This window comes from Podarcis filfolensis, assembly GCF_964270895.1.
Source record: "Podarcis filfolensis genome assembly, chromosome: 1".
NCBI classification, from domain to species: Eukaryota; Metazoa; Chordata; class Lepidosauria; order Squamata; family Lacertidae; genus Podarcis; species Podarcis filfolensis.
The window spans coordinates 63,565,085-63,592,241 of NC_139604.1; the positions used below are offsets into that span (position 1 = coordinate 63,565,085).

General features: G+C 40.3%; 1 protein-coding gene across 6 annotated transcripts in view; it reads left to right on the forward strand.

Annotated features, from left to right (window-relative positions):
- Positions 1–27,157, forward strand: part of KCNQ1 (potassium voltage-gated channel subfamily Q member 1) — a 333,723-nt gene that overhangs the window by 137,791 nt on the left and 168,775 nt on the right. For 4 of the 6 annotated variants that reach the window (XM_083588441.1, XM_083588440.1, XM_083588439.1 and 1 more), the window contains 7 exons: positions 3,115–3,225; positions 3,865–3,960; positions 5,046–5,174; positions 6,243–6,384; positions 8,014–8,040; positions 9,773–9,838; positions 11,107–11,227. In XM_083588441.1, the coding sequence (XP_083444567.1) occupies positions 3,115–3,225; positions 3,865–3,960; positions 5,046–5,174; positions 6,243–6,384; positions 8,014–8,040; positions 9,773–9,838; positions 11,107–11,227 (692 nt within the window). The remainder of the gene's footprint in view (positions 1–3,114; positions 3,226–3,864; positions 3,961–5,045; positions 5,175–6,242; positions 6,385–8,013; positions 8,041–9,772; positions 9,839–11,106; positions 11,228–27,157) is intronic. The other 2 variants (XM_083588442.1, XM_083588443.1) reach the window with 2 other exon arrangements.

Sequence of the window (27,157 nt, forward strand, 5' to 3'; positions counted from 1 at the left end):
AACTATCCAGCTGACCAAACAAACCTATTCAAATATTGTCTCCCTTTTATTTTTTACAATTCTAGTTTTGTAATAAAGAGGCTTTCAAGAGCAAATAACTTATTCTGTACAGGGCTCCCCCCTTCCCCGTATTATGTAAATAAAACATGCTTACAGATTTCACAACAGTTTATGTTGGGCTTGAAGGTAACTTTGTATTATGATAGCTCAGTTTACTGAAGTGAATTGTAAATAAAATGGCCAATTCTCTGCTGTTGGGACAGTCCACAATCTGTTCCAGCCCCATTGTAATTGACACGAAATTGTGCAAGAGGATGGAAGAGAATTGTGCAATGGAGTCTTTGACATTGCTGCTACATTTTGTTATACCTGCTTGTTCAGGACATGTTCCTGAACAAGATAATTGCTAGGTTTTTAAAGGAGGCATGCATTAAGACCTGAACAAAACTCGGACAGGGACACTCTCTCTCTCTCTCTCTCTCTCTCTCTCTCTCTCTCTCTCTCTGTGTGTGTGTGTGTGTTTGTGTGTGTGTGTGTGTTTTATACTGAGTCATACTAGCTCAGTGTTCTTTCCTCCAATTGCCAGTAGCACTCCACAGTCTCAGGAAGTGGTTTAACTTACAACTTGTTTTCTAATTTGTTTAACTGGAGGTACCAGGGACTGAACCTGGGGGTTCTTGCATGCAAAGCTATTGTCCTTTCTGCTTCAGCGTTTTTCCAAAGCCTAACATGAAAAATTGGAAATTTGGCGGGAAATTGAAATAATCTCTTCTTCTCATTCACAATAATGAGCAGCCTATTTCTTTTCAAAGCAGTGTTTTAAACTGATGTTGTTATTCAGATGCCAGTCCTTCAATTCCAAGATTCATTTGTGATCATCTTAGTGATGTTACTGCTTCTTTTAAATACTGGATAATACAATCAGTTTCAGATATTTGGTGCAAGAGTGTCATCCTATTTTTAAAGAATATATTATTTATTGTATAGAAATCTAGACACATGCACAAGGGTGTTTTTTTTTTTTTACATTTAGGATGGCACTGCTTGTATGTGCTGATAGAAAAAAAGAATATCCAAAAGTACTTCTGCTACAGTACTTGTATTTTCTCAACTTTTCCTCTAAAACACAGGGCTTAGTACACCTGTGCAGTTTTTTTTGTGTGAAAATATTACTGGAAAAAGAAAAAAAATGTTCAGGGCATCTGAATACTCTCCTCTGCTTTTGTTGCTGAAATGGACTCCATTATTTCTGTAAGGTCTTGAATAACGTCTGACTTACATTTAGTCATCGCTTACTGCAACCTATATAAACTTTGGTCTGCAGTGCAAATGCTGTGATCATCATCTCCTTAAAAGCATTCTTCTCAGGTGTTTGATTTTCATTTCATATTAGTTTCCAGACACCCTCTAATGAAAGATGTGAATCGGTGTATCATAATATTGCAGGGATCAGCTACTGACTTTAGATCTGTCCCTTTTCCTTTTGACATCATTGCATCACTATAATACTTAAAAATATATAGTTGTTTCATGTGGCATATTTCACCCTTCCTTCTGTTTTCTTAATGTATAGTATCCATGCATTAGGAAATACCTTCTTTGTTATAAATAAAATTATCAATGTAAAGTTTGTTTTTACTTGGGCTGGTATGGTTTTCCCCAAAGAGAAGAGTGGGATTTGGGCAAGCTGCCCATGGCCCTGAAACCTCATGTACCGTAAAGTTTTCCAAGTCATAAAGGCCTAAATTAAGGCTTTGAATTTACAGCATGTTAACATGAGCTATGTTGTAATTCAATTTCCTGCCTTCTTTTCTTTCTCATGAATTAAAGACTGTTTTACTATTATAAGTTTTTTCAATGCACTACACTAGAAGGATAGGTTTCTTATGTATGCAGATGTTTGTGAAATTATACAAAATGTGCTGTGGCACAAGAGTAATGCAAAGATTTCTAATTACATAAATTAGCTGCTAGTACCTAAAGTGCAGAATCTGAAATATTTTGTTGGAGGTGTTCCTAGTAAAGAAGAAAACGGGAAGGAATGCCTGGTATGTTTAGCTACCATAGAGAAGTGTAAAGAAGAGGGGAACAGGAGTCAGTAACTTGTTTTCTGACTACTGTCTTGCAAAATCTTTCTGATTTTCATGCACCAAGATACACTGTTTTAAGCTCCTTGGAGAAAAGATGGGGTATAGATGTTGTGACGTGGGGTTTGTGATTTCAGCTGTCTTGACATAATATGCTGGAGACAGTTCTGTAGTAACACTTCTTTATTAAAGCAAACAAGACTGAGAACTGAGGAGGGGAGAGCTACATTTATAGGGACAGGGAACTAGCTAGAAAGGATACATTTTGGAGGGAACAATATCAGGCAATCACAGTCCTGCCTTTTGGAGAAAACCAATAAGACAGAGGATCCAAATACAGCAGCTTAAATGAACCAATAGTAGCTGTACCCTCTGGAACCAAAAGGCAATTACTTTACCCTAATGCAAATACAGACAATAATAATACAGATATAAAATCCTTTGACTCAATACACAACAATAGATGTAATAATTAATGAATAAATAAATATTTAATAATGAGGGCTAAAAGCATGCCTTTAGAAACAGAGTTTATTAAGGCCTCCGGTGTACTTGGAAGACTCTTAGTTCCTTAGTGCGCTGATGACAACACGGCTTTTCAAACTCTCTGAAAGTAAGTACTGGAGGAACCCAAATACTTAACGAGGTGTCATGGTTTGTAGATACTTAGGTCAGAGAGGCAATAATGCAGGGCCACCCATGAGGCAAGGTGAGGCAACCACTTGGGGCAGAAGGATCCGCAGTGGCAGTAGATCTGGTCTCCGTAGAAAGCATTGCCTGTAGAAGTCACTCTTGGTGCACCACAGAGCATAGACACTCTGGTCCTTCAGAGACCTGACCTTACCATGCTCTTCTGAGTGCATGGGGGAATGAATGGCATTTTCAGAGTAATTAAAAAATGTGTTTGTTACAATGTATGACAATTATCATCACTCGGTTTCAGTCTCAAAGCAAATTGAAACATCAATAAATTTATGTCCTAATAATGTGATAATGTGTTCTAATAATGCTTAATTCTTACTTTCAGGTGACTGTAACAACCATTGGTTACGGAGACAAAGTGCCTCAGACATGGATAGGGAAAACCATTGCGTCTTGCTTTTCTGTGTTTGCAATTTCATTTTTTGCCTTGCCTGCGGTAGGTGGTTTAGAGTATTTCAGTTTGTTTTTAATTAAGTTTAAATTCATATGCATACATGCAGTATTTTCTCATTGGGAGGATTCTTACATATTTGAGTTTGAACACTCTTGAGCAACTGTTTATCACTGCCAAAGTGATGAATTTCTGTGCTTGGGTGTTAATCTGGCCGGTTAGATTCTGCCCAGTACTGTTGGGGCTACCATATTTTTTATACAATAGTTACACACAAGCCCTGGATATTTATGCATCCATGCTTTTATCACAAGCATGTTGTATCATGAGTTTTGTGGTCTGCTGTTGTTGCGTAAACAATTATTAGCGTGGGCATATGTAAAATAACCATGTGCAAAAACAACACAAACTTTTAATGCGGGTAACTGCCCACTGTAGTTCCTGTGTACCATACAGCCTCTTTAAAAGTGTGACCGTAAGTAAAAGTGCAAAAATATCTGGGTCCAGTATAATGAAAAATATGGAAATACGGAAAATGTGGCAGCTCAAGTAGAACCAGCCAGAAGAAATCTGGGATGATCTTAGATTTGGGGCAAATACCATTTGAGCAGAATTTGCTTGAAATTAAATTTAAAAGGTATAACTGATATGGCATTTCTCTTCTGAAAACACTCTTTTCTTCAGGGTATTCTGGGTTCTGGATTTGCCTTGAAGGTACAGCAGAAACAACGACAGAAGCACTTCAATCGGCAAATTCCAGCAGCTGCTTCTCTCATTCAGGTAATGGTGATTAGAGCCTACATTTACCGCATATATTTTGATAGATATTTTTTTTTAAGAATCCTATTGGGTTGGACCCAGCAGGTACTTTTGTGCAATGCCAAGGAATTTTGATCCAGCGGCAGGTGTCTGTTAACAAAGGCAAAGGAGCGGTTTTTGCCTATTCCCTTTGCTTTCTGTAGCCCCAGCGCTCTCAGAAATCTGTTCTGGAGAATGCTAGAACAGAATGCCAACCCACCAGCACAGATTTCAGGAAGCACTAGAGCAGGCATAGGCAAACTCGGCCCTCCAAATGTTGTGGGACTACAACTCCCATCATCCCTAGCTAACAGGAACAGTGGTCAGGGATGATGGGCATTGTAGTCCCAAAACATTTGGAGGGCCGAGTTTGCCTATGCCTGCACTAGCAGGAGTAAAAAGGGAATTAAATATCCCCCCTTTCTCTCCTGTTAGCAGACACCTGCTGGAGCAACGGTGCTAGGAGGTCCAATTAGATTCTGTCTTTGGTGCCTAGGCTTGACATGGATCCAAAAGCTGCTCTGAGACCCCTCCTACCTCTATACACACGTTTCGTATTTATAGTTTTGTTAAAAATAATAAAAAGTATGTTTCATGCAATTAGTCATGGCTGGAAATGGTAATACAGATCTTGTTTGTTTCACTGTATTTTGCACAAGCACATTTGCTGTTAATATTCTTTGTCATTATTTGTGTTTGGAAAAGAATACAATTATATATTAGTTTTGTACATTTGTAATTGGCCTTTTCTCTTTTTGGTGTTTGTTTATAAGAAGCCTATTTTATTTTTTGTTATCTTTTGGAATGAGGCCAGTTAAAGTGGATTAATTTGAAGACAGTCCTGCAAATGTTTGAAACTAATCTGTTTTAGCTTTTGAACCATTCTGAATTGAGGATTTACTTGCCTCATAATTAGCATGAGTTTTCTGAACTAACCCCCTAATTTTGAATTTTCCACTATCCCTAATTTAGACAAATGTTCATAGATTAAAAAAGGTTGCAGTTTATAAATTAATGTTGGTTTTCTGATGATACACAAATGTTTTTTAATTCATCTAATGTTTTAGACTGCCTGGAGGTGCTATGCATCAGAAAACCCAGACTCTTCTACATGGAAAATATATATTAAAAAACCGTCCAGAAATTATCACTTGATGTCTCCTAGTCCCAAGCCAAAGAAAATTGCGATGGTGTCGGTAAGGAGCTACATTTCCATTTCCCTTGGGCATTTTGACACATTAATGTTTAAAAATAGACTGAAATGAATGCTTTTCCATAGAATATGTTTTCTCTACACAAAATAGCCTTTCTTGAAAATGTGATATTCAACCTTAGTCATACTCAGGGCAAACTCAATAGGCTTATTCTGACTATGGCAAAAATTGAATATCAACCAATATTTGCATAACAAGATATTCTTCATATGATACAGGGACACTGTCTAGGGGGGCCAGGACCCCCCAATATTTTAAAGTAGGGCCCTGGGTCCCCCCCAAAATTCAGCAGCAATCATCAAAGGGACACACCAGGGTGAAGCATCTTGGCCCCTGTGAGTCCCTTTCACAAAGGTAAGGCGGGTGGGGGTGGCGGGCCAAGTTGGCCTGGCCTGGTTGGGGGGCGGTGCCATGTGTGTGACATCATGCATGTGCGACGGGACCTCCAATGTTGTGGGCAACTCGGCGCGTCTGATATGATATCACACATAGCCATGTATACTTGTGATTGGGCCAGCCTGACTAGCTGGCAGGAAGCTCCAAGAAGCTGTGTTGAGTGTTATGCAGTTTTCTTCCTCTGCACCAATCATGGGAGAGGAACAGACTTTGTCTCCTAAATTTTGTTTCGGTGACAAACAGTAATGGAGGTAGAATTCTATCCTCTTCAGGACTTCCTTCATAAACTATGGCATTGACTAAGAAGTCAGTGGTTATAATAAAAGGAAGGCAAGGGGAGAAATGTAATTATGGAGTGATAGACTCTGGGAAGAACACAACATTAGGAATTCAACATTAGGGGATCACTTCATCAATACAAGAATTTCTGCTTGCCTGCTAGAGTGATTTCCCCCTCTCCTCCCCCTCACATCCTGTTCATGAAAGAAAAGGTAGAATTGTAATTTTATAATCGTAATTTTATTTCCCCTCGGTTACTTATAATATAAATTAATCTCTTGTGTTGAATTAATTACATCTTTAGCTTAGCTCATAGTTCATGCAGTCAGGGTTTTTTTGTTTTTTTAAGAAGATTTTAAAATGTATTCCTCTCAGGTAAAAAAGAAGAAAGGCAAGACGGAAAAAGACAATGGGCCTTCTTCTCCTGACAAAATGTTATCTGTTCCACAAATCACATTTGACCATGTGATGGAAGATCGGAAATCTGAAAACTACTTGGACTCGAATGAAAATTCTGGTAAGAATTTCGGTTAGAATTTGCATAAACTTAACACGGCAAGCCAAAGCCTAGGGGTAAGGCCAGATGTTGGGGCTGGGCAGAGATTTCCCTCTGCTGGTCGCCTCCCGTGGTGTGAAGTCTGCATCACTCTGCCAGTGTAGAGTGGAAGTTCTACCAGCCAGATCTTTCCAGCTGGCAGCCAGTGGAAAAACCTGAAACTTGATATTCTGGAGGCAGGGGAGGGAAGGACTGAGCTGGCCCTTGATTTCAAGCCATCCCGTTATTGCTGGATCTTAAGCCACCCCATTATTGCCATCAGGCCCAGTTTGGACCCATTCCAGGCTGGCACAGTGATTTGCCTATTTCTCATCTCTTCCGCCCGGCCAGCACAAGGGCCAGGAACTGCAGATGTAGTGCTTTGACAAGCCTCACTGCTTCCTGGTTGGGGTTTGGATTATACCCTGAAATAAGGAGCTGTCATTTAACTAGACCAAATAGCCTAACGAATACCTGAGCCCTGAAGAAATTTATAGCTAAGAAAGTTTATAAGAGGCTGTTCTGCTTTACTGCCCACAAGTTTCAATGCTGTTGTAACAGATTGAACCTACATGTGCTTGAGTGTCTGTGTCGAGTCTCTTTTAAAATATTTTACTCTTGACTTGTAAATATTTCCTATAGAAACCATTTTATCCAGGGATTTTAGAAAGATAATTTATGGATCTATATACTTAACACCTTAACACCTCCTGACCATAATCTTGAAGATTAGCACCTTTCTCAACATCTATCTAGCGCTTTGATTATTTTTATTTATTTATTTTTAAAGAAAACTCTCTTGCATTTGACACTTTCCTTAGTTTCTTTCCCCCCTTAGTTTCCAGCATTTATTTGAAATCTGAACTGTGATACTGAGGAAAGGAAACTAAAATGTTTAACTAAACCAAAGCCTTAATCTTCATCTCTGTTTAGACTGATTTATTTATATATATTATTACAATTAACAGTATGACAGTATCCTTCTAGGGTCCAGAGGCTACTTATTCACTGTTAAGTTGCTTTCGGTTCTGCATGAGTCTTCTGGGTAGCCTCCATTTTTTAGAATAATAATCTGATTTTTATTGTTAGCTTTCTGCCACATCTTTTAAAAAAACGATTCTGAAGAATACTTGTGCAGCTCATAAGCCTTCAAGGAAAGCACTACAGTACTTTGTCCTCCTATATACAGTACCTGCTACTCACACATGAGTATTTTTAGAGCTCATATCCCTTTCCTTTGAGAGCTTGTTTGCCAAGTTTTCTTCCAAGTAAATTTAATTTTTTATTTTTTTAAAAAGTGCTGTAGAGAGCAAATATCAATGGGGAATACCACATTGGAATGCATATCAGGTAGAAAGTTCACATGCAGTTCTTGGTTTCTCAATAGGTTATGTAGTACAAAAGATGTTAAAGCTTTCTTTCACTGCTTTCTATGCCCAAGTGACATTAACCTTTAACTGTGACTTTCACCATTTGAAGGGCAACATAATCTATAAGCAGGTACTAACTCCAGTTTAGAAACAAAGGTTTCCTTTTCCTTCTGACATCTATTCTCCCTTTTTCCTCCTCCTCCCTCTGTTTTCTTCTCTCAAAACTCTTACAAGTGTACAGGACAAAAAGGAATGTTTAAATTTCTTGGTAAGTTAAGGAAATTTGTATTTTCCTACAGCATGCCAGACATTGAAAACTTAACATTGCTTGCAGTGCTTTTCTCATGCTCCCGCTGGCCATTGGCTATACTACTTTTCTGCTGACATTCTGCAATTGAAGTGGGACAAATGTGCATTCTTTCACATCTGTCCTTTATCATGGTTCAATTAGTAATGAAGAAAAGTAGGATTTTTAAAATAAAAAAATCCTGTTTAATTACATGATATACTCTTAACATTGTCTCCCATAATTGCATTGTAGCAAATGAGTTAATCCACTGTCTTTACTCAGTGCCATTTATTTTCTTTCTTCACTTGCTCATTTGTAACTGATTAGGATAACATGTGAATCCCATTGTTTTATATTTTTATTTGAAGTCTGCAATAAAAAAATATGCAGTGCAAGCTTATGCATGTTTACTTGACAGTAAGTCTAACTGGATTGAGTAGGGCTTACTCCTAGGTAAGTGTGAAGAGAATGGCAGCCTAAGAATCTCAGCTCATTACATTTCTTGAATTCCTAATTGCAATGAATATTTTCCTTATTTTTAAAAAGATTCAAAATTTTAGTCCTATTTTTGTTATGGTGGGAGGGGGATGGGAGATTTAGGACATGATTCATCACTTTTAAATCTTATGTTTCAAAGGGATATAGTTAAGAATGTGGTTCCGTTTTCCCACTGAATTCCCAGTAAGACCTAAAAGAACTTAACATTTACAGGATAATGTCCTTAAGATGTTTACTGGATAATGTATAGGACATTTAGGTTTGCTGAAACTTGAAATTATATTAAAATAACTAAAGTAGACATAGAATAATTCACCTATTGATTCTTTTAAAGATGGCCTCTGGTTGTTTTTAAGCAAAGAATACATGGAAGCTTTCCCCCCATAAGGAGTAAATTATTTATTTAAATTAAAATCCTTGGGTTACTTTGTTTTATTCAAGTGCATAAAGTAGAACTCAGCCATAAAATCAGTGACTAAAGTTATAAGCAGCTGGTAAGTTTTAAAAACCTATTAAATAAGCAACACTTCATTAAGAAGCCTTAAACATTTGCAGATCTTGCCATGGCTAAAATCTCAAACCTGCTTAGTCAGATTGACCAATCTGAATCTGTGATGAAGTTTAATTTCTAACCTGTTGTGAAGTCTTACCCATTGTTTATCTGTAGAAAACATCTATTCTGAATGTATCTTCACAAATTTCTCTTCCACATTTCTCCCAAAATTTAAGGAGACTTACCAAGTTTCCCCTTAACATAAATATAGTGGGACAAAATGTCTATATACCTTCCATAGTAGAGGTTACTGAAATTATAGGAGGCCTTTTCTATTCTCATTCTCTAGGATAATACAGTACCCATGTAGAGGGGAAATGAGGGGGGTTGGAAGGGAAAAGTGAATAAGGTGAAATAGCCAAGGACATGATAGAAATATTTAAGAAGTCATACTGATATTACTTATCTAATGTTCAAAAATGCAAGAAGGCTCAACATGTATTAGAGTAGTTTAAAATTATAAGGAAGAGAAACATATTGGTCATGTGCCTTACCTGCAAGAAATATTTTTAATACCTGTTTTCCTGTTGTTTAAAGATTAACTGATGCAATTTTGGCTTGGATTGCATTACTGCCTCTCTTGACTTTCTTCCTTTCTTTTTCGGTGTTCTTTTTTGGTGCACTGTCTCTCCTACCCCCTCCTGTCACCTGTTCACTCAGTCCGACAGCATTCCTGGTCATCCTTTTCTACAGAGCAGCCATCTCCCAGTTCTCCCCCTTCTCCAGGTAAATCTTGCATCTCTTTGCTTCATTTGCTCAACTCTGGGCTTGTAGACACTACATTTCACCCATTCTGTTACAATTTACGGGACAGATTAGGGTTTCCTTTCAGAAGATAGAACTATACAGTGGTATCTCAGTTTATGAACTAAATTCGTTCTGGAGATCCGTTCTTAACCTGAAACCGTTCTTAACCTGAGCTACCACTTTAGCTAATGGGGCCTCCCGCAATTTCTGTTCTTATCCTGGGTCAAAGTTATTAACCCAAGGTACTACTTCCAGGTTAGCAGAGTTTGTAACCTGAGGTGTTTGTAACCCGAGGTACCACTGTACTGAAGATACAAAGCTTAAACAAAATGGTTGGAGATTGTAATTTACTTCTAGTCTTAAACAAATAAATACTGTGACTACTAGGTATTTATACTGAGTTGGATCCAGACTTACTCTTTTGCAAATGGAAATGTTGCTTCCATTTGGAGATAGAAGAAAAGGAAGGAAGTGATTTTTGCTTCTTCTTCCTTGTCCTTGCAGCTCCTTTTGTGCCGCCTTCCACACTGTTCTGGAGGGTCCCAAAACACTGCAGAATAGCTTTTCACCTCCAGTGGTGCTTCTCGTTTGCAGAATTCTGTTCATGAGTACTCTAGATTCATAGTATTTTAAAGGGGCCAAAGAGTCCTGGAAGACATGCTCCCTGCCTTGTAGGTGTTTTCCACCTGGCCTGGGAGGGTGGGGCCCAACTGACTCCAGCTACAAAAGGTGAGACTACTGACCAGACTCGTAGGCTCCTGTTTAAGGTTTTTTTTGTTGAGGTGAGGGTTGTTGCTCCTGTTAGTTATTTGTATCTTTATTTTAGGTCTTGTGATTTATGTGGAAATGGTTCAGTTTGGTTGTGCATTTAAAAAAATTATGGTTTGACTACTTCTGTAATTTTATAATTATGTGTTCTTTTTATGCTGTAAGCCACTTTGAGCATGGTTTGAATTGTGGAAAGGCAGCATACAAATAAAATTATGTATGCATGTAGAAAGTACGTATCCAGTCCAGAAATAAAACAAAATAAAAAACCAAAAGGAGCACAATAATTAGATAAGAGTATCAGTCATGAGAAAGCCACCAAGAATAAGTGGGTTTTCAAAATCTTTCTGAAAAACTAGTGTGGTAACTTTATGGAGGTTAACTGGACGTTCCAGAATCATGGACCCACCAAAGAAAAAGTATTCTGCCTTTTGCCTACTAGCAAGTTTAATCTTTACCTTCCTGTTTCTTTTTCACAGTGAAAAGAAACTCTCCATTTTTAGATGCAAACACAGGACCATTCATTAGGACGAACAGCTTTGCTGATGAACTCGACCTGGAAGGCGAAACATTGCTGACCCCAATAACTCACATCTCACAGTAAGTCACAGATTTCTGAGTTATGCTATCATTTGCTCCAGACAAGTTCAACCACTACATGCTATAAGCTAAAATATAATCCTAGATCAACCTTATAGTTATTTATGTAAAATCATTCTGTGTAGAAATTAATGTATGCTGTCCCGATATCCATTAAAAAGTTATCCATTCTGCTCATGGAACAAATCTGACTTTTAGGTCACATTGCACCTGATGGATATTCTTCATTTTAAGCAAAACATACTGCATTGGTTATTGAGTTATGAGATATGCTTTTTACTTTTACCTAATACTGTGGATAGCTGTACGAAAAGTTCATAGATGGCATTGGTTTTTGTGTTTAGGGATGTGTTATGTTGTGCCTGAACTGCTAATGCCCTATTTGGACATTTCTCATAAGATCTGAATAGTGTGAAATTATTCCTGTTAAAATAGCAGTGATGTATGGAGAATAATAGCACCACTGCAGTAGTACCCAGATTGAATCCACCTGTTGTCCAGAGAGGTGTCAGGACATGTTGTGGATTATGAGGGCCTGCATAAACAGACTTGGCTCAGGTGTGATCAAATGATGGTCATTCCTAGTTTCCTATTAAACTCTCAATGCAATATTTGGTGTATTTACTGTATCTTATTCTTCCTTTGTATCCTTGTCAATGTCACCAAACTCTGTGTTTTGACTATACTGTACACAATTGTGGCTTTGATTCCTGGAACGTAACCCTGGCAGGCTTACTGTATAAAACTATCCATGTATCAATCTATATAGTACACAAACACAGAAATGCAGGCATATATAGATATACTATCATAAAAACAAAAGTGGTTTCTGGTTACAAAAAAGTTTGTAAAGAAAATTGCAACTTGACATAATTAACAATGAGGATTTATTTCCCAAGGGAATCCATAAACAAATGCTTTTTATGCTCTTATAACTGTGACTTCGCGTGTTTCTTCCTCCCAGTTTTTCTTTTAAGTAGTCTGTTTTGCTGGAACTCTGTAAACTAGTAGCTCTTAAAATTTGAAGGCTGCATTGGTATAATCCTTCATGCAAGCATTCCAAAGGGCTCCATAGTACATATCAAAAATATCTAGCCAATCCATGTAAACCAATTAGCATGTAAAAGTCAGATCAAATGCAGCTTCAGTTCAGACTGTAAAAGTGATCCATGCTCTATAAGAGACATATCAGCATGAAGAATATTTTATAGCCCAGCTGCATAACACTGTAACTCCTGGTTAGAGAATGAAGGGCTGTGGAACCAGAAAGAATAATGTGCTGTTGAATCTTGGACTGTAGTGCTGCATATAAATTAATATGCCCCAGGGGCCATGAAAATGAGCGTGTATGAAAGAAACTGATTCCATAACCACAAAGGCGTGAGTAAGAGCCGCTGTGTGAATTGCAGGCATGTGCTTGGCAAAAAGTATCTGCAAACAGATTTCACCTGAGAGCATAAAATTACTTCTCTTTGACAGGCAATATAAATCACCTGGCAAAAATATTGGTTACCTACTGTACTGTCAGGAAACTTTCTTGGTAAAAGTCAGATTAAGGAATGTGTTTAAAATCTCTGTTTTCACTTACTTGGGAAGGATGGAGAAACTCTTGCAACTGGTACTTGTCTGTTTCATCACAAGTACGTCAGGAATATCCCAGGGGTCCAGGAGCAGTAAGCCAGCAGCAGCCTTGTGAAAATCACACTTAGTTAAGGGTGTCTCTGGGGTCTCCCTAACTCAATCATGGCCACGTTTATGGAGCTTACATGCCTGTCCACATTAAGAAAAGTGAGACAGGAGGTAGATGCATGACTGGATCCAATGCACTGCCGCAACAAGAGTAGGGGCCAAAGCCTGACTCGGTGCCATAATGTGTGCTGCTTCACTATGATGTTGACCCCAATCTCAGCAGCAGCATAGTAGCTTTTGTTCGTACTGATGCACCTGCATTTGCCTTCTAACTGCAGCCAGATGCAGCAGTTCTTCTTTGATGCATGGTTATGTCTTGGATGTGTCGAAGAACCTGGAGCAATATAATACTATGTTGCTTTAGCTAGCAGCATGAATTGGTGAGCAAGAGCACAACTGGTTTTGCTTCAGGGCAGTATCACAGGTGTGTGTCTAAGCACTTGGGATCATGAACACACTCTGAGGTCGTTTCCAGATGACCTGTTTATTGAGCATTAATCCAAATTTGTTTCTGGGGAGATCTGATTATACCTGCTGTTTTCAGCGCATTCGTTTTGATTTGGTTGTGGGGAGGATAGATAGCATTGCGTCAAGCAAATGCTACCCTACACTTTCCAGTCACTTTCTTTTATCCCATGTTTTGAAGAAGCTGGTTTGTTGTGCACCAGTCCCAAATCAAATTGGATTGCACAACCTGAATTTGCTGGTGTACAATTGGATGCCACCCCAAAATAGCAACAGTCTGGGAGGACCCTCTATGGCCTGACCTGTACAGAGGACTCCTGTTCTTCATAGAATATATGGGGCATCCTCAAAGGGGAGTCTTTCTCTGAACTCCCATTTCCTGATCTAGCAAGATCAAGGTGAGGAGGAGTGCCAAGATACAGTACCCTTTGTGGTGATGTAAACTGAACCTCAGTCGGAGTATCAGTCACTTCTACTGGAGCTGGAGCCTCTGACAGATGGGAGATTTATGAAAGGGTTTGCAAAGGTTTGTTCCCTTTCTGTAAAATTCCCAAGAGCCATACAGTTGTCAAATAGGTTTGTTTATTTATTTAAATTGTGGGGAAAGGGAGGTGGCAGGTTCATCCTCCCCATCTGACAGCCCTCAAGCTTTGTCAGAGTGCCAATAGTGCAGAGATGATAATAGAGCTAGAGCTTTAGGAAGTATAAGGGGCAGTGGGTGGTATCTTCCCCACACCCAATAGACCAACAATATCTGGTCTCCCAGGTCGTAGTCCAACACTCTAACAATTAAGCCATTTATCCCAGCTTATTTGATTTACTGCAGGAACTTGCGTTTCTTCTCCATGAAAAGCACTATTACTGCTTGTGCGGCTCACATTGTGCTAAGTGAGTTTCCCATTCCCAGATCCAGGTCAGCAAGGGGGGGCAGGTGACCTCCCCCTGGTCGAAGGCAGGCAGCAACCTTTAGGGAGGTCCGGCTCCCATCCCATAGTTCTGTTCCTGCCTTCATTGAGTGCAGCCAGTCACCATTAGCTCTCACTTATCTCTTTAGGTTTATAAATTCTTTTTTTTTAACAGCTTAGTTAGGTGGTATTTTCTTTCCTCATTCCATTTTTCCTTCTCTTCTGCTTCAGTTTACTTCACCTGGAGCACCTGCCTAGCCTCTCCTTTCCCATGCTCTGCGTCTTCTTCTTTTTAGCCTTGGCACTTTTGTCTTTCCTCCCTTTCCCTCTCAGTGAAGGGACGGGAGAAGCAGCCCAATTTCTTCCCTTCTCAGAGTGGGAATGCTGGAGAAGCCTGGCGGGGCTGCCGCACTGCATCACTCTTTTCATTTTGGCACAAACGCCATCGTCCGGCTTGGATTCAATCTCACAAAGCTTCTTTTTAGCATGAACACCATTTTCAAAAGAATTGTGTGAATTGACTAAGGAGACAAGTGAGATTTAAAAGATATTCCCTGTTCATATGTCAAACAGGTGCATTGCATTTCCTATCTCCCCGGCCACTCCTGCCAATATACCTTTACCAGGCACTACAACCTGACACATGCACCTTAGCCAAGGCAGCATTTGGCCAGAGGGTCCTGCCTTAGCTCCTACAGCCTTAACCTGCCCTAGGGAGGTTAGCTATTGTACTTCCCATCCCTGCTGCCCTGAAACTGGGAATTGGGAGAAGCACAGTTGCACTCGCCTGAAATGTAGTTTTTCCAGTCAGCAGGCCCCACCCTATGTAGTGGACTGCAGGAATATTTCCTTTTTCTTCTTCTTCTTCTTCTTCTTCTTCTTCATCATCATCATTTACTTACACAGTTGAGATTAGTTGTAGTTTGGATTGGGAAGTAGGATGTTTTTCTTTTTCTTGAGCTTGGCAAGTCTGTGCAAAGTGCATGATGGGAGCCCTGCCAGCCCTTGACCAGGGAGAGAAGCCATCAACCCATCCTGCTGCTCTTTCACTGGGAATGGAAAACTACATTTTAGGTGAGCACAACTGCACTTTTGCCATTGCAGTGTTTTTATTACAGAAGACCCCTGCCAAGAAGGCTAATTATCTAGTCATTTTAGAGAATATACACACCATTGTACATACACCAACTATTTGCAAAATCTCATAGCCAAAAAGATGTTGGGTTTGTGACGCTTTGAGTTTTGTATATGCAATGGCTGTGCCTTTGTTTATTCCTGGTAATTTGATTATTAAAGGGCCCTCTTTCACCTTTGTGATTTGGAGGCAGCTTCTTAGTTTAAAGATACATCATGTCCAGAGCAAACATTTGTAATCTCTGCAGTGTGGAGGAATCCTTATTTGCGTTGACTAGATGGCTCATATTGTAAATGATTCCTGTTTTTATCTTCCTCCCTCATTTCCAAAGGCCCTTGTAAAGTCTGAGCAAATACAGCTTATTCACTTTCAAGTGGTCAGATATAATGACTGACCTGCTGTCACCACAACTCTGTTTGCAGGGCAGCTAACAACATTTAAAATGTGATTTGCACACAGACAACTTGATGGTTAATTGCAGAAAGGAGTTGAACAGCAGCAATCAAAGCAAGCATACAGCCAAAGATCAGGCACGAAACAACAGTTTTCTGATGTGTTACAATCAAACTTGTCCCTCATGAATCCTATTTCCTTCTGTGTTAAGTAATTAGAGTATTCCATCCTTTACAGACTTTTAAATAAACAACCTTCCTCCCCACTCCGCCTAAGAGGCAGGGAAAATAAGAAACTATGGTAGTAGTATACAATGTTAGCATATAAATTATTATTACGATGCCATTACTATTGCCTTACATGTGCCTTTTAGTTCACATGTGTACATTCTAGTCTAAAAACAATATATTTGTTGTTTTAAATTGTGGTATTTTTTTATTGTTCCACATCCTGCGATCTCAGGATAATAGGCAAGCTCTAACTATTCCATATGTAATATAATAAAAGCATTAAGAGGCTAAATGCATTTAGCCACGCACACACAGTTATGCTTTTCTCAGGACAGGAGCTATGCAAGCTTATGTACAGAATAGGAAAAAAGAGATACTGTGCTAAGCTGGCCATTTGGTTGGTTTACTGGGTTTCCATTTCTTTGATTGGCAGATAATGAATTGGCAGAGGGCAGGCTGCTATCTTTAAATGCAGGTTGGGGGGCGGATCTGGGCAAAAAAAGGACGTTGGGAAACCATACTATAATCCTCCTATAAACTATAGTGGAATATTCGAAATGGGATTAGTTTTCATGCTCTGAATTAGTTACATAGCAGTGGCAAACACTGACATGGCACATTTACAGGCCAACAGAAGAGACTGTTATTTCCTTTGGCAAATAAAACAATAAAAAATACACCTTGTAGCAGATGCATACACTTGTATGTTGAGGTTCTACTACTTTAAAGTAGTAAAGACAGCTGCTGCTTTCATGCTGTAGATTAATATTAGATTCCTTGTTTTCCATGCGTTAGTTTACTTGACTGATGTTAATGAATAAATGCAAATGCAGGAGTTGGGATGAGAGATGATGCCCCATATTTATTTATTTCATTGAATTCTTATCATCACTTCTGTTTAAAGTCAGTAAATTTGTCTTTTGACCATACTATAATTAATATTGGGTATTATGTACATAGCATTTTATGTAAAATATTGCACATAGTAACGTTGACAGCTAATATTCCAAGAGAAAGTTTGCTGCAATCTTAAATTACCTATTATAACCTGGTAATTTTTTATTTTTTTTGAAAAACGGAAAACAGGTTGGAGGATGAATTTGAAGCAGAGAAGGAAAAAAATATAAGGAAATAGCTAAGCCCCCATCTCCCTACATCTCTGTTCCATGTTGCTCCCCTCTTGAACCTGTGTTCCTTGCTTAGAAAACAATAACAGCATTTGAGTTTGGCTGTGGCATGCTCTCAACTACCTTAGTTAGCTGGATCTAAACATTTTCTTCAATGTGTGCAAGATAATCAAAACCCTTTGGCAAAATTTCCTTACAAATAAATCAGCCAAGTTTCTAGAACTGAGGTTCAAAATAAAAGGTTCCGTTTATGGCTGCCATGCATTACACTATATGTTTTTCAAATGTAATTAACTGGAGGTGGTATTGTAGCAACAATTCATAACCTGCATCTTTAGTTTTCCACCACACAAAGTATCTAAAATAAAAAGCTTTGTCTGCTTTACATATAGGATTGACCTCCACTATAGGCACACATTAAATGCCTAATGAATGTGAGGATTCTTATCAGAAGATGGATCTGTGCAGTTTTGGTGGGGTACTTCGATCTATTAGTGTATATAAATGTGGATTGGTTGGACCAGTTCCCCCATTCATTCCAGAAAACTGTATATGCTTAGCTCTGTATATAGCTTTCTGGTGCAAAATGAATGTTTCTCATTAATTTCAGTGGAGGGATTCATTATGTGTACCTACAAGTGTACACATGCATGTGCACCTCTCTCACTGTGAGCTAGGATTTGTTCCTTCCTTTGAAATAAGTGAGGCAGCTCTTTCATGCCCACGAATCCCAAGTGTGCATTGGAGCTCTCATATCCCCAGTGCTTTTTCTGTGATGGTACTCACCGGTATGGAGTAGCAGCACATCTTATTTTGTTTCCCATGGCAGACATCTTGGTCTGGCACCCACAGCGCTTTTATCAAGATAGGAGTATCACCACCTGTCAGAGCTACCCTAGGTCCCAGCTCACAAAGGACCAACGCTGCTTCGTTGTTAAGTACAAAAGTCTTTATTGAAGTTCAGTTTCGCTTCCAAAGCCGCAGCGCGCAGCTCTACGTCTCAACCGTTAGACCGCTGATGCTCCGTCTGAGTCTCCTCCCCCTTGACACCAATTTAAGATTCTAGCCTTGCTCCACCTTTTCCGCTGCTCTTTCCTCCTCTGGGTCCACCTGCCCGCCGGGGTCTCGCCCTTTCTAGCCTCCTCTGACGCTGATTCCCCTGAGCCCTCTCCCTCCCTCCTGCGGGCTTTAGGAGCTGGCTCCCCATCCGGGTCTCCTGCTGTCCCGCGCGCCTGCACATTTGAACTTGGCGCGCGCGCCCAGCCAGCAGCTTTCCTCCTGACCGTTTCACTGCTGCTGTCACTGCTTCCCCCTTCGGGGGGCTAGCTGCAACTGACCTCCTTTCCGTTCCTCCACTCTCCGATGGAGGCGTGGTCAGCCCTGACTCCCTCTCTGGAGGAGACGCTGGCCCTGACACATGTGACTCCTCCCCCCCACTACGCTCTGGTGGGGAAACTGGTCCCGATCCTCCACTGCTGTTTTGGGGTTCCCCTCTGGCTCCTTGTTTCTGGTGCGTCCCCCCTGGGACCCCCCTTGCCCTGACCATCGGCGCCCCCTTCTGGGAATCTTCTGATTCGCTGGAGAAGCTCATGGAATCTCTCGGGCCACTGTCATACTCCCCTACGCTGCCCTCGGATTCTTCCCCTTCGCTCTCCAATTCCTCTCTCCTCATTGCTCCTGCTCCTGATTCCCTGACACCACCTCTTTTATTTTATTATTATTTTTGAGCACTGCACACCCCTAAGCTGGAGTTCAGTGTTAACTTGTTGTATTCTGGCTTGTTTTCTGCTTCGTTTGTTCATGATTTATGAAGTTTTCCACCATATGAAGTTATGACATGCAGGAGTTATGGGGAAACGCAACTGAATAATTTGCTAGGGATATATTGCTCCATTTCATTAAAATATTACATAGCCAAGGCTGCTTATCCAACCTAGGTGATAAGCTTGCAGTGACCTTTTTCTGCAGCCAGTTTCTAACCCAGAATTCCTCGCTGAATTTGGCTGGAATGAATGAGCAAATCACACCGCAAGCAGCAGTTGCACTCTTGGCCCTAGGTAGTTGGCCTCAATTGAAATAAATGGGGAGCAGCTACTGAAGGGTAATAAAGCTGTAGTGATTTTAGCAGTTATTCTGAAACCATCTGCTTTTCATTTTATAAATCTAAACCAATCCTGCCCATATCAAATTTTAGGCGCACATTTAAATAATAATATTGGAATGCATTTTACCCGCACCCTTTGCCGTAATGGAAATGGTACTTTTATTAATATCGTGATCGTTTGTAATGTTCCTTGCTTAAAAATAGGAAGTGCATCAGGAGGTTTCAGTGCTGCACAACAGCGTCCCTTTTTTTGCAGGGGGAGGGGGGTATCTTTAACCACTAGATATTTTCATAATCTTATTTTAATGCTATCTCTCGACAACATTAAATTATTAAACCAGTTTCATTTTTTTAAAAATAGCTTGAACCATAAAGAGTGTGCAATGGCCTTTTGGACCACTTTTGAAACTCCCAGAGGCTGCACACCACAGCTGGAAACAACTTGTGCTATGAAACTCAATATTGGCAAAAACGTAGGCCTCTGTCCAGAGAAGTGTGAAGGAGAGACCCATGTGTACAGCAGGATTTTTGTGGTCATTTTTTGAACAGTAGTTGCACAGGGGGCCAGTCTTTGGTAAAGAGCAACAGAAGTCCTGCTGTACACAGCCAATCCCTAAAACATCTGCACAACTGCTTAGGGGATAATGGTATAGGTGCTGATGCAGACCTAAGCTTGTATATTGTGCTGACATGGAAAGAGTATAATTCCTCTAAACCCATACTTCTCCAAGTCCATCCAATTCTTCACCTTGAATGACTTTGCTGGTATAGGAAGAAGAGGTGTCACCTGAAATCTGGCAGGGCAGGAGGAGGTAAAAGACTGTGTTCAGGTTACCTGAAACATTCACCTGGGAGAGAGCTTTGGGGATGTGCCTTTCCCTTTAGGAACTACATAGTGGAATAGAACGGAGTAGGTGAGAAGCAGAAATGCTGCGCTGAAGCAGCAGCAGTTCTGAGTAACAGTGGTCTTTGTGCAGCTATGCCATACTCAGAGTGGGCTCATCAGAATGAATGGACGAAACTGACTTGCCAATTGGTTTCAGTGGTGTGTATGACTTTGTTGGCTACAACCCAAGAGTTGTAAAAATGTGTAAGCAATGCAGACTTACTAAAATGTCTCCTGGTAAACATTCGGCACGGTTTTATGTATAACCCAAGAACGCCCTCAAGCCTGCATACCCAAGAGAGTGCCTGTACTGTATGCCACACCCCCCCCCCCGGACTTCCTTACCATTATCTCTTTATCTGCATGTTCAGACATAGGCAGTTAAAGGAAAGCAGTTAGTGACTGCTCCATAACTGCAAAATTCCTCCCAAAGATTTGCCAAAATCTGAGCATCCTCCAGAAGCACTGAAAGGCCTTTTAGAATGAAACTGGATGGCTGCCTAGCCCTCAGCTCTAGTTCATCCCTATGATGATGTTACCAGGATGGCCCCAGTGGTGCCTAGTTATGCTAGGCAGGCAGCAAGAGGTTTGTAACACCAGCAACCTTTACACTATTACTATTGAAATTCAGATGTCTCCTCAATTAATTGATTGATTGATTTAAATCACCTAACTCAGGGGTCAGCAAACTTTTTCAGCAGGGGGCCAGTCCACTGTCCCTCAGACCTTGTGTGGGGCTGGACTATATTTTGGAAAAGAAAAAAAAATGAATGAATTCCTATGCCCCACAAATAACCAAGAGATGCATTTTAAAGAAAAGCACACATTCTACTCAGGTAAAAACACACTGATTCCTGGACCGTCCATGGGCCGGTTTTAGAAGGCGATTGGGCCGGATTCGGCCCCCGGGCCTTAGGTTGCCTACCCATGACCTAACTGTTCAATCCCAAATCTGTACTATATAGTGGGTGCTGGTGCCACAGAGGCATTGCTGCTTTGCATGTGGAAGGTTTAGTCCTCAGCACCTCCGTGCAGAAGTGGGAAAGACTCTGGCCTGAAACCCTGGAGAGCTTCTGTCAGTCACAGTTGATAATACTGAGACAGATGAACCGGTAGCCTGACTTGGTCTTAAGGCAGCTTCCTATGCCCCTGGGATAGTGAATAAGGAGATTATTTTTGCAGTGTTGTAAAGGGAGAAGTGACTGATTTGCTCATAAGGAAAACTCATTACAAAATTCATCTTTTGTATATTTTCTGCAAAGTTTTCTTTTAATTATTTAAAGCAGCTCAGAATGTTATTATTTTTGAGGAGCTGTATAGTGTCTGCTTTTTGAAGTGACTGAATCACTGGACGCAACCACTACAATGACATTTCCCAGGAATAGTTTCTCTCAAACTATAGTCCCATCTCATATTGTTTCTATCTTAGTACAGAATTTCTAACTATTAGAAGTTTAGAAATTAGCTGAGCACAAATGAAAAAAACCCCATCAGTTTCTATATAAAGCTTATGAGTCACCTTCTGAATCTATCTAAAACCGAATTAGATCTAACATAACACAAGGGGGCAGTCCTGTCATGCAAGAGATTTTGTATTTAAGTGAGGATGAGAAGATGCTTGTTTTTAAACTTTTTTCATAAAGAGCAGATTCTTAGGGTGGAAGCCAGCCAAAGATTCAGCAACTCAGTCACCTTTAATGAGAGATAGTTAAGCACATGCTTATCTCTCCCACACATAGAAACAATTTTAAAAGTGTGTATCCATTCAGCTCCAAACCTGAATGCAAAAAGCCTTTAGCTTTAAAAACCAAGTGGCACACAGAAAATTGATTTTGTGGCTAGTTGCTGATCAGGCTGAATGTGAGACAAATCTCTGTGTTTGTTTGTTTTTTGGTTTGTTTGTTTGTGTGTTGTTGTTGTTTTTGGATAAGGTATGCAAAAGCACCAAGAAAGAGTTGTTTCTGCTACTTTTTTTGTTATTTGGTAGCATTGTGCTTCTAATTGCTCTGAAAAAGCCAATCCGGCAATGCCCACTATGAATCTTGTGGAATATAGGAAATAAGTGAAATTCTAAAATTGCTTTTTAAGCTCCAGATATTATGTCCAAAGGGTAGTAATAATATTTTACCTGGACTGAAGTCCTCTCACATGTTAGTTTGAAGGCTTTTATAAGCCTGTTGCGATGCTATGATAAAGGTTACTGTGATTTAAATCATGCACACCTTCTAAGTGTGTGTGTGTGGGGGGGTCTGTCTGTCTGTCTCTCTCTTTCTTTCTCTCTCTCTCTCTCTCTCTCTCTCACACACACACACACACACACACAGAGAGAGAGAGAGAGAGAGAGAGAGAGAGAGAGAGAGACTGGCTTCTCTCAGTCACACTCGCACACCCCATAGTTGAGCTCATGAATGATTTTTATTATTATTATTACCATTATTGTGATATGCCAACTTTGCAGTGCCTTTGCCAAACAGTGTATGGAAGCAAAACCTAGGGGAAACATTTCCTCCCTCTCCTTCCCCACAAATAAAATGTTTCAGGCCACATAGGATTTATTCCCCAGGGGCACCTTTGTTTCTGACCAACTCACTTGTACACACCCAGAGGCCATTGTACAATATCTATGTGGGGCTGTCCTTGAAGAGGGTTTGGAAACTCACAAGGTTTTACAATGTGGCTTCAAGATGCTTAGCTTGGTTGTGCTGGTTTGTACATACCTCATCAGCCTTAAAAGAACTACACTGACTGCTGGCTGCTTCTAGAAGCAGCGCAAAGCACTGGTGCTAAATTTTAAAGCCTTAGGTGGCTTGGGTTTGGAGTACCCAGTGGACCTCCTCACCCCACATCAACCTGACATTTATAAAGATTTTCTCAGGAGATTTTTCACCCTATGTCCCTGCCTGGTAAAGTGAAGTAGGTGACTATCAGGCAGAATGTGTTCCTCTGTATGGCAATTCTCCCTTGCGACAATGTTCCCCAGACAAATATGTGAAGCGCTGGTTTTCTTTTTCGTGTTATCTGTGTTGCTCTAGAATGCAGAAGCTTACTGTATTTTTCATTTTTGATTTCTATTTATAGTATTTTTAGGCTGTTGTAAACTGTTTAGAGATTTTCTTCGAAACGTGAAGCAGTAAAACAAACAAACAATAATATATAGAGCAAACTTACTCCCATTTTCAGAAGTGATTATTTCTTAGTGATTATTTATTATCAATTACATTACCCACCCCACCCCACTGTTTTTATTAAGGTTATAGCGACTTCCAGAGAATCTCCCATCCATGGCTCATTGGGCTCCACACAACCCCACATCTCCCTTGCTCGGTCTTTTGCCAAGGGTACCTCAACACCCACTGTGGCGTTTGCCCTCCTATGTGTGTGACATCATCCTGGGTTCATAGGGAAAGGGTTAACTAATTGTAAAATGACTAACCAATGGGAACCCAGGGGGCAGAGTTAACTGTGTATAAGGTTTAAGCACAGAGGTTTTATAGGGAGTTAGAGTTGTTGAAAAGACAGTCTGGAGTTAGAAGAGACAGAGAAGATAAGTCTGTGGGTTGGGCTTGTCTGGTGTGAGAGAGCGAGATAATTTGTTAGGAGGAGTCAGTCAAACAGTTGAGATAATCAGCCAGAAGGTATTAGGAAGGTATAGGCTGGTAAAGAAACTAAAGTTAAGATACTGACAGGAATATTATCTGAGAAACCATAAACTTGTTAATATTTGTAAAATAAACTTGTTTTTTTTGTTCACTTTTAACAACTGACTGGACTCAGTGTTTTACCAGAGAGTAACTGGTCGGTGGCAGCCGGGAAGCGAGCACAGTGTGGCACAGGGATCAAGAAACCATTAAACATCCGGGGACCCTGTGTGATCGCCACACCCACTATTCTGGAACTGTCCAGTGACATGCTTGTTTATATTGTGGATATTAAGGACCTAGGTGCCCCTTGTCTACATGGACAGTAAGGGAAAAAAGACCTAAAGGATGTGGAAGTCTAGCACAGTTTAGGAAAAGCTTCTATATTTCTTAAGGGGCAGAGGATGAGGAAGAAGCTAAAGTACTCTGGGTAGTGTCTGCAAAGCCCCTCCCCACAAAATGCTGCGATTTGACTGGAATCCGTTTTTTGTTAGCAGAAAAGCATAAAAAAGCCCATGCAGCAAGAAAGACTGGAGGCTTAGATCTCTTATCCCACTCTCATTGTATTCATTTCCTTCTATTCTCAAACAAGTAAGATTTTCTTTGCAGCTGAAAACTGAGCAGTTTAAAAACAAGTTCAAAAGGCTGTATTTCTGTTGAAAATCTATAGAGAAATGATGAAGAAGTATTGTGAAGTAGAACAGTTGTGTCCTCTCCTGTACAAATGAGGCTTGGATAGCTTCAGCTGCATGGGCCTACATTTAAGATTGTATGAACCATTTTTAGAGTATCACACCTACAATATTACACACGTTCATGCTGTGTAATAAAGATCCCATAGATCTGAGTGTTAAAGCTTAACAAAATGAGGAGGAGTTGTTAGTATGCCAGTTTGTTAAGTCAGCAACAGAGCATCAGAGCTTCCATGCTGTTGGGGCATGTCATATGGTAAGGACATGTCATCCCCATAATTAGTAATAATGCAGGGAAAGTAAAATTGCTGGGTGAGGTCATATGGGGATTTGGGCTGGTGTGTCACCAGTGTATGGATGACAGCCTCTCGTTTCTGTCCTCTGAACCTCGGGAAGCAGTAGAAGTTGCGAACAAGTAACTGGTACTAGTTTTTGGACTGGGTGTGTGTGAACAAAGGGTGGAGTGACATAGGAGTTAGTGTACTTGATGAAGTTGTGCTCTCTTGTGAAAAGCAACAGTTTCACAACTTCTGGGAACAGCCTTGGCAGTGCTGGCAGTGGCCCGGAGTGCCTTTCACCAGTTTCAGTTTGTGCGCCAGCTGTGCCCTTTTATGGAAAGGCTAAACTTCACTTAAATCATTCACGCCGAAGTTGCTTAGAACTTGAATTAGTTATCTGTTCTGCTCAGGGATGACCTTGAAGAGAGCTTGGAAGTTTCAAAAGGTGGCTTCTAGGGCTGTGACTAGATCATATTATAACAAACCAATTCTTTGCCAGCCATACCAATTACCAAAATGTATCCAAGCTCAATTAAATAAGCTTGTTGTGGCTTTATCGTTCTTAACACTGCAGGGCCAGTGTGTCCCAAGAATTGCCTACCCTCTGTGAAACTGTCCAAGCATTATGTTGCGCCACTAGGGCCATTCTCTATAGCTGCAATAGGAACGTGTAGTTTAAAATTTGTTAAATGTCTCTTTGGTTGCATTGAGTAACACACATCACATTAGCTAAGATATAGCTGAATATGATTATTCAGCTTTTTTCTATTATTATTCCCCTGTTTCAATATACGTAAATTAAAGTATTTGTGTTTATTAGGAAACATAGTTCTAAGCACTAGGACCTATCTTTTCAGAAGCCTTTTTCTTTTTGGTAAATGCTGGGCATGTGCTCATTTATAATCTTCACTGGACAATGCATTTGTTCTCCTCGACAGTTGAATAAGGAGGGGAAAGACATTTTGAAAAATGTGTTCCTGTCGTCTTTATGTGTGTGCCTTTCCTTACATCATGTTGAGCAGAATTCCTATGGGTACCTTGAACAGTAGTTTCTGGGAGCAAGATGGATACCTGACTAGACTAGCTTTGACTAGAATTGTCTCACAAGATTGTTGAGATTATGAGATATTTGTCAGTCAGTTTTAAAGATGGTTAGATTTCAAGACTCAAAACAAAAACAGACTTCACAACTTTTTTTTTTTGTAAAATGCAATTTTTAAAAATGTACTTCCTTTCTCCATATGTGCATGTATAATTGATAAAAGACCAGGGCACAATGAGCACTTGGGGAAGGGCCATCCATCATGTGCCAGATTTACAGTTTACACAACAGCAGACAAATAGCTGTATTAATAAGAGTTAAAGCTTAATCCTTGCAGTCATGAACTGCTGCAAATCAGTGCAGTTGTTACAGCTAAGGAAACCCAGCATCATAATTTTTAAACCATAGCAAAATGACGCAGTAATGTAAAGAAAAGCACTTTTGAAATCCTTCATTGCTAATTGCAACAGACATTCATTAAATGTCTGATGGGGCTCAGCATATTTGACCCGATGCAGAGCCTCTAGCACTGTGTACCTGTTCTAGGATCCAAGTGTTTTTTGCTCTGCTCATTTCAAATTTTGTACAAAACCAGAATGGGTAGTGAAATGAAATCCCACCATACAGAATAGAAATTGCAGCCTTCCTGTCCTTTAGAGACCCATAGCTTATTCTTATTTTTTCTTCGATAACTGAATTCCAGAGATTTTTATATTGTAAGGATAGATTAAAAAACAAACAAACTATTTCCCCACAAGTGCTGTGGAGATCCTGGCAGCTGGCAGCATCCAAAGGCCTGGTGGAACAGCTCTTTCTTGCTCTTTCTTGCAGGCAGGCCCTGCGAAAAGATGTCAAGTCCCGCAGGGCCCTATTCTCTTGTGACAGAGCATTCCACCAGATTGGAGCCACAGCCGAGAAGGCCCTGGCTCTAATTGAGGCCAGCCTAACGTCTTTGTGGCCTGGGACCTTCAGGATGTTTTTATTTGAAGACCGTAAGTTCCTCTGTGGGACATACCAGGAGAGGCGGTGCCGTAGGTACGAGGGTCCTAGGCCATATAGGGCTTTAAAGGTTAAAACCAGCACCTTAAACCTGATCCTGTACTCCACCGGGGGCCAGTGCAGCTGGTATAGCACCGGGTGAATGTGATCTCACAGCGAAGACCCCGTAAGGAGTCTCGCCGCGGCATTCTGCACCCGCTGGAGTTTCTGGGTCAGTCTCAAGGGCAGCCCTACGAAAGTATCAGATTTGCTTGAATGAGGCTTGTAGTAAAGTGGAATGTGAGTTTGCACATTTTACATTTGAGTTTGCACATTTTTGAAAGGTAAGGAATTCTTTCCACCAGCAG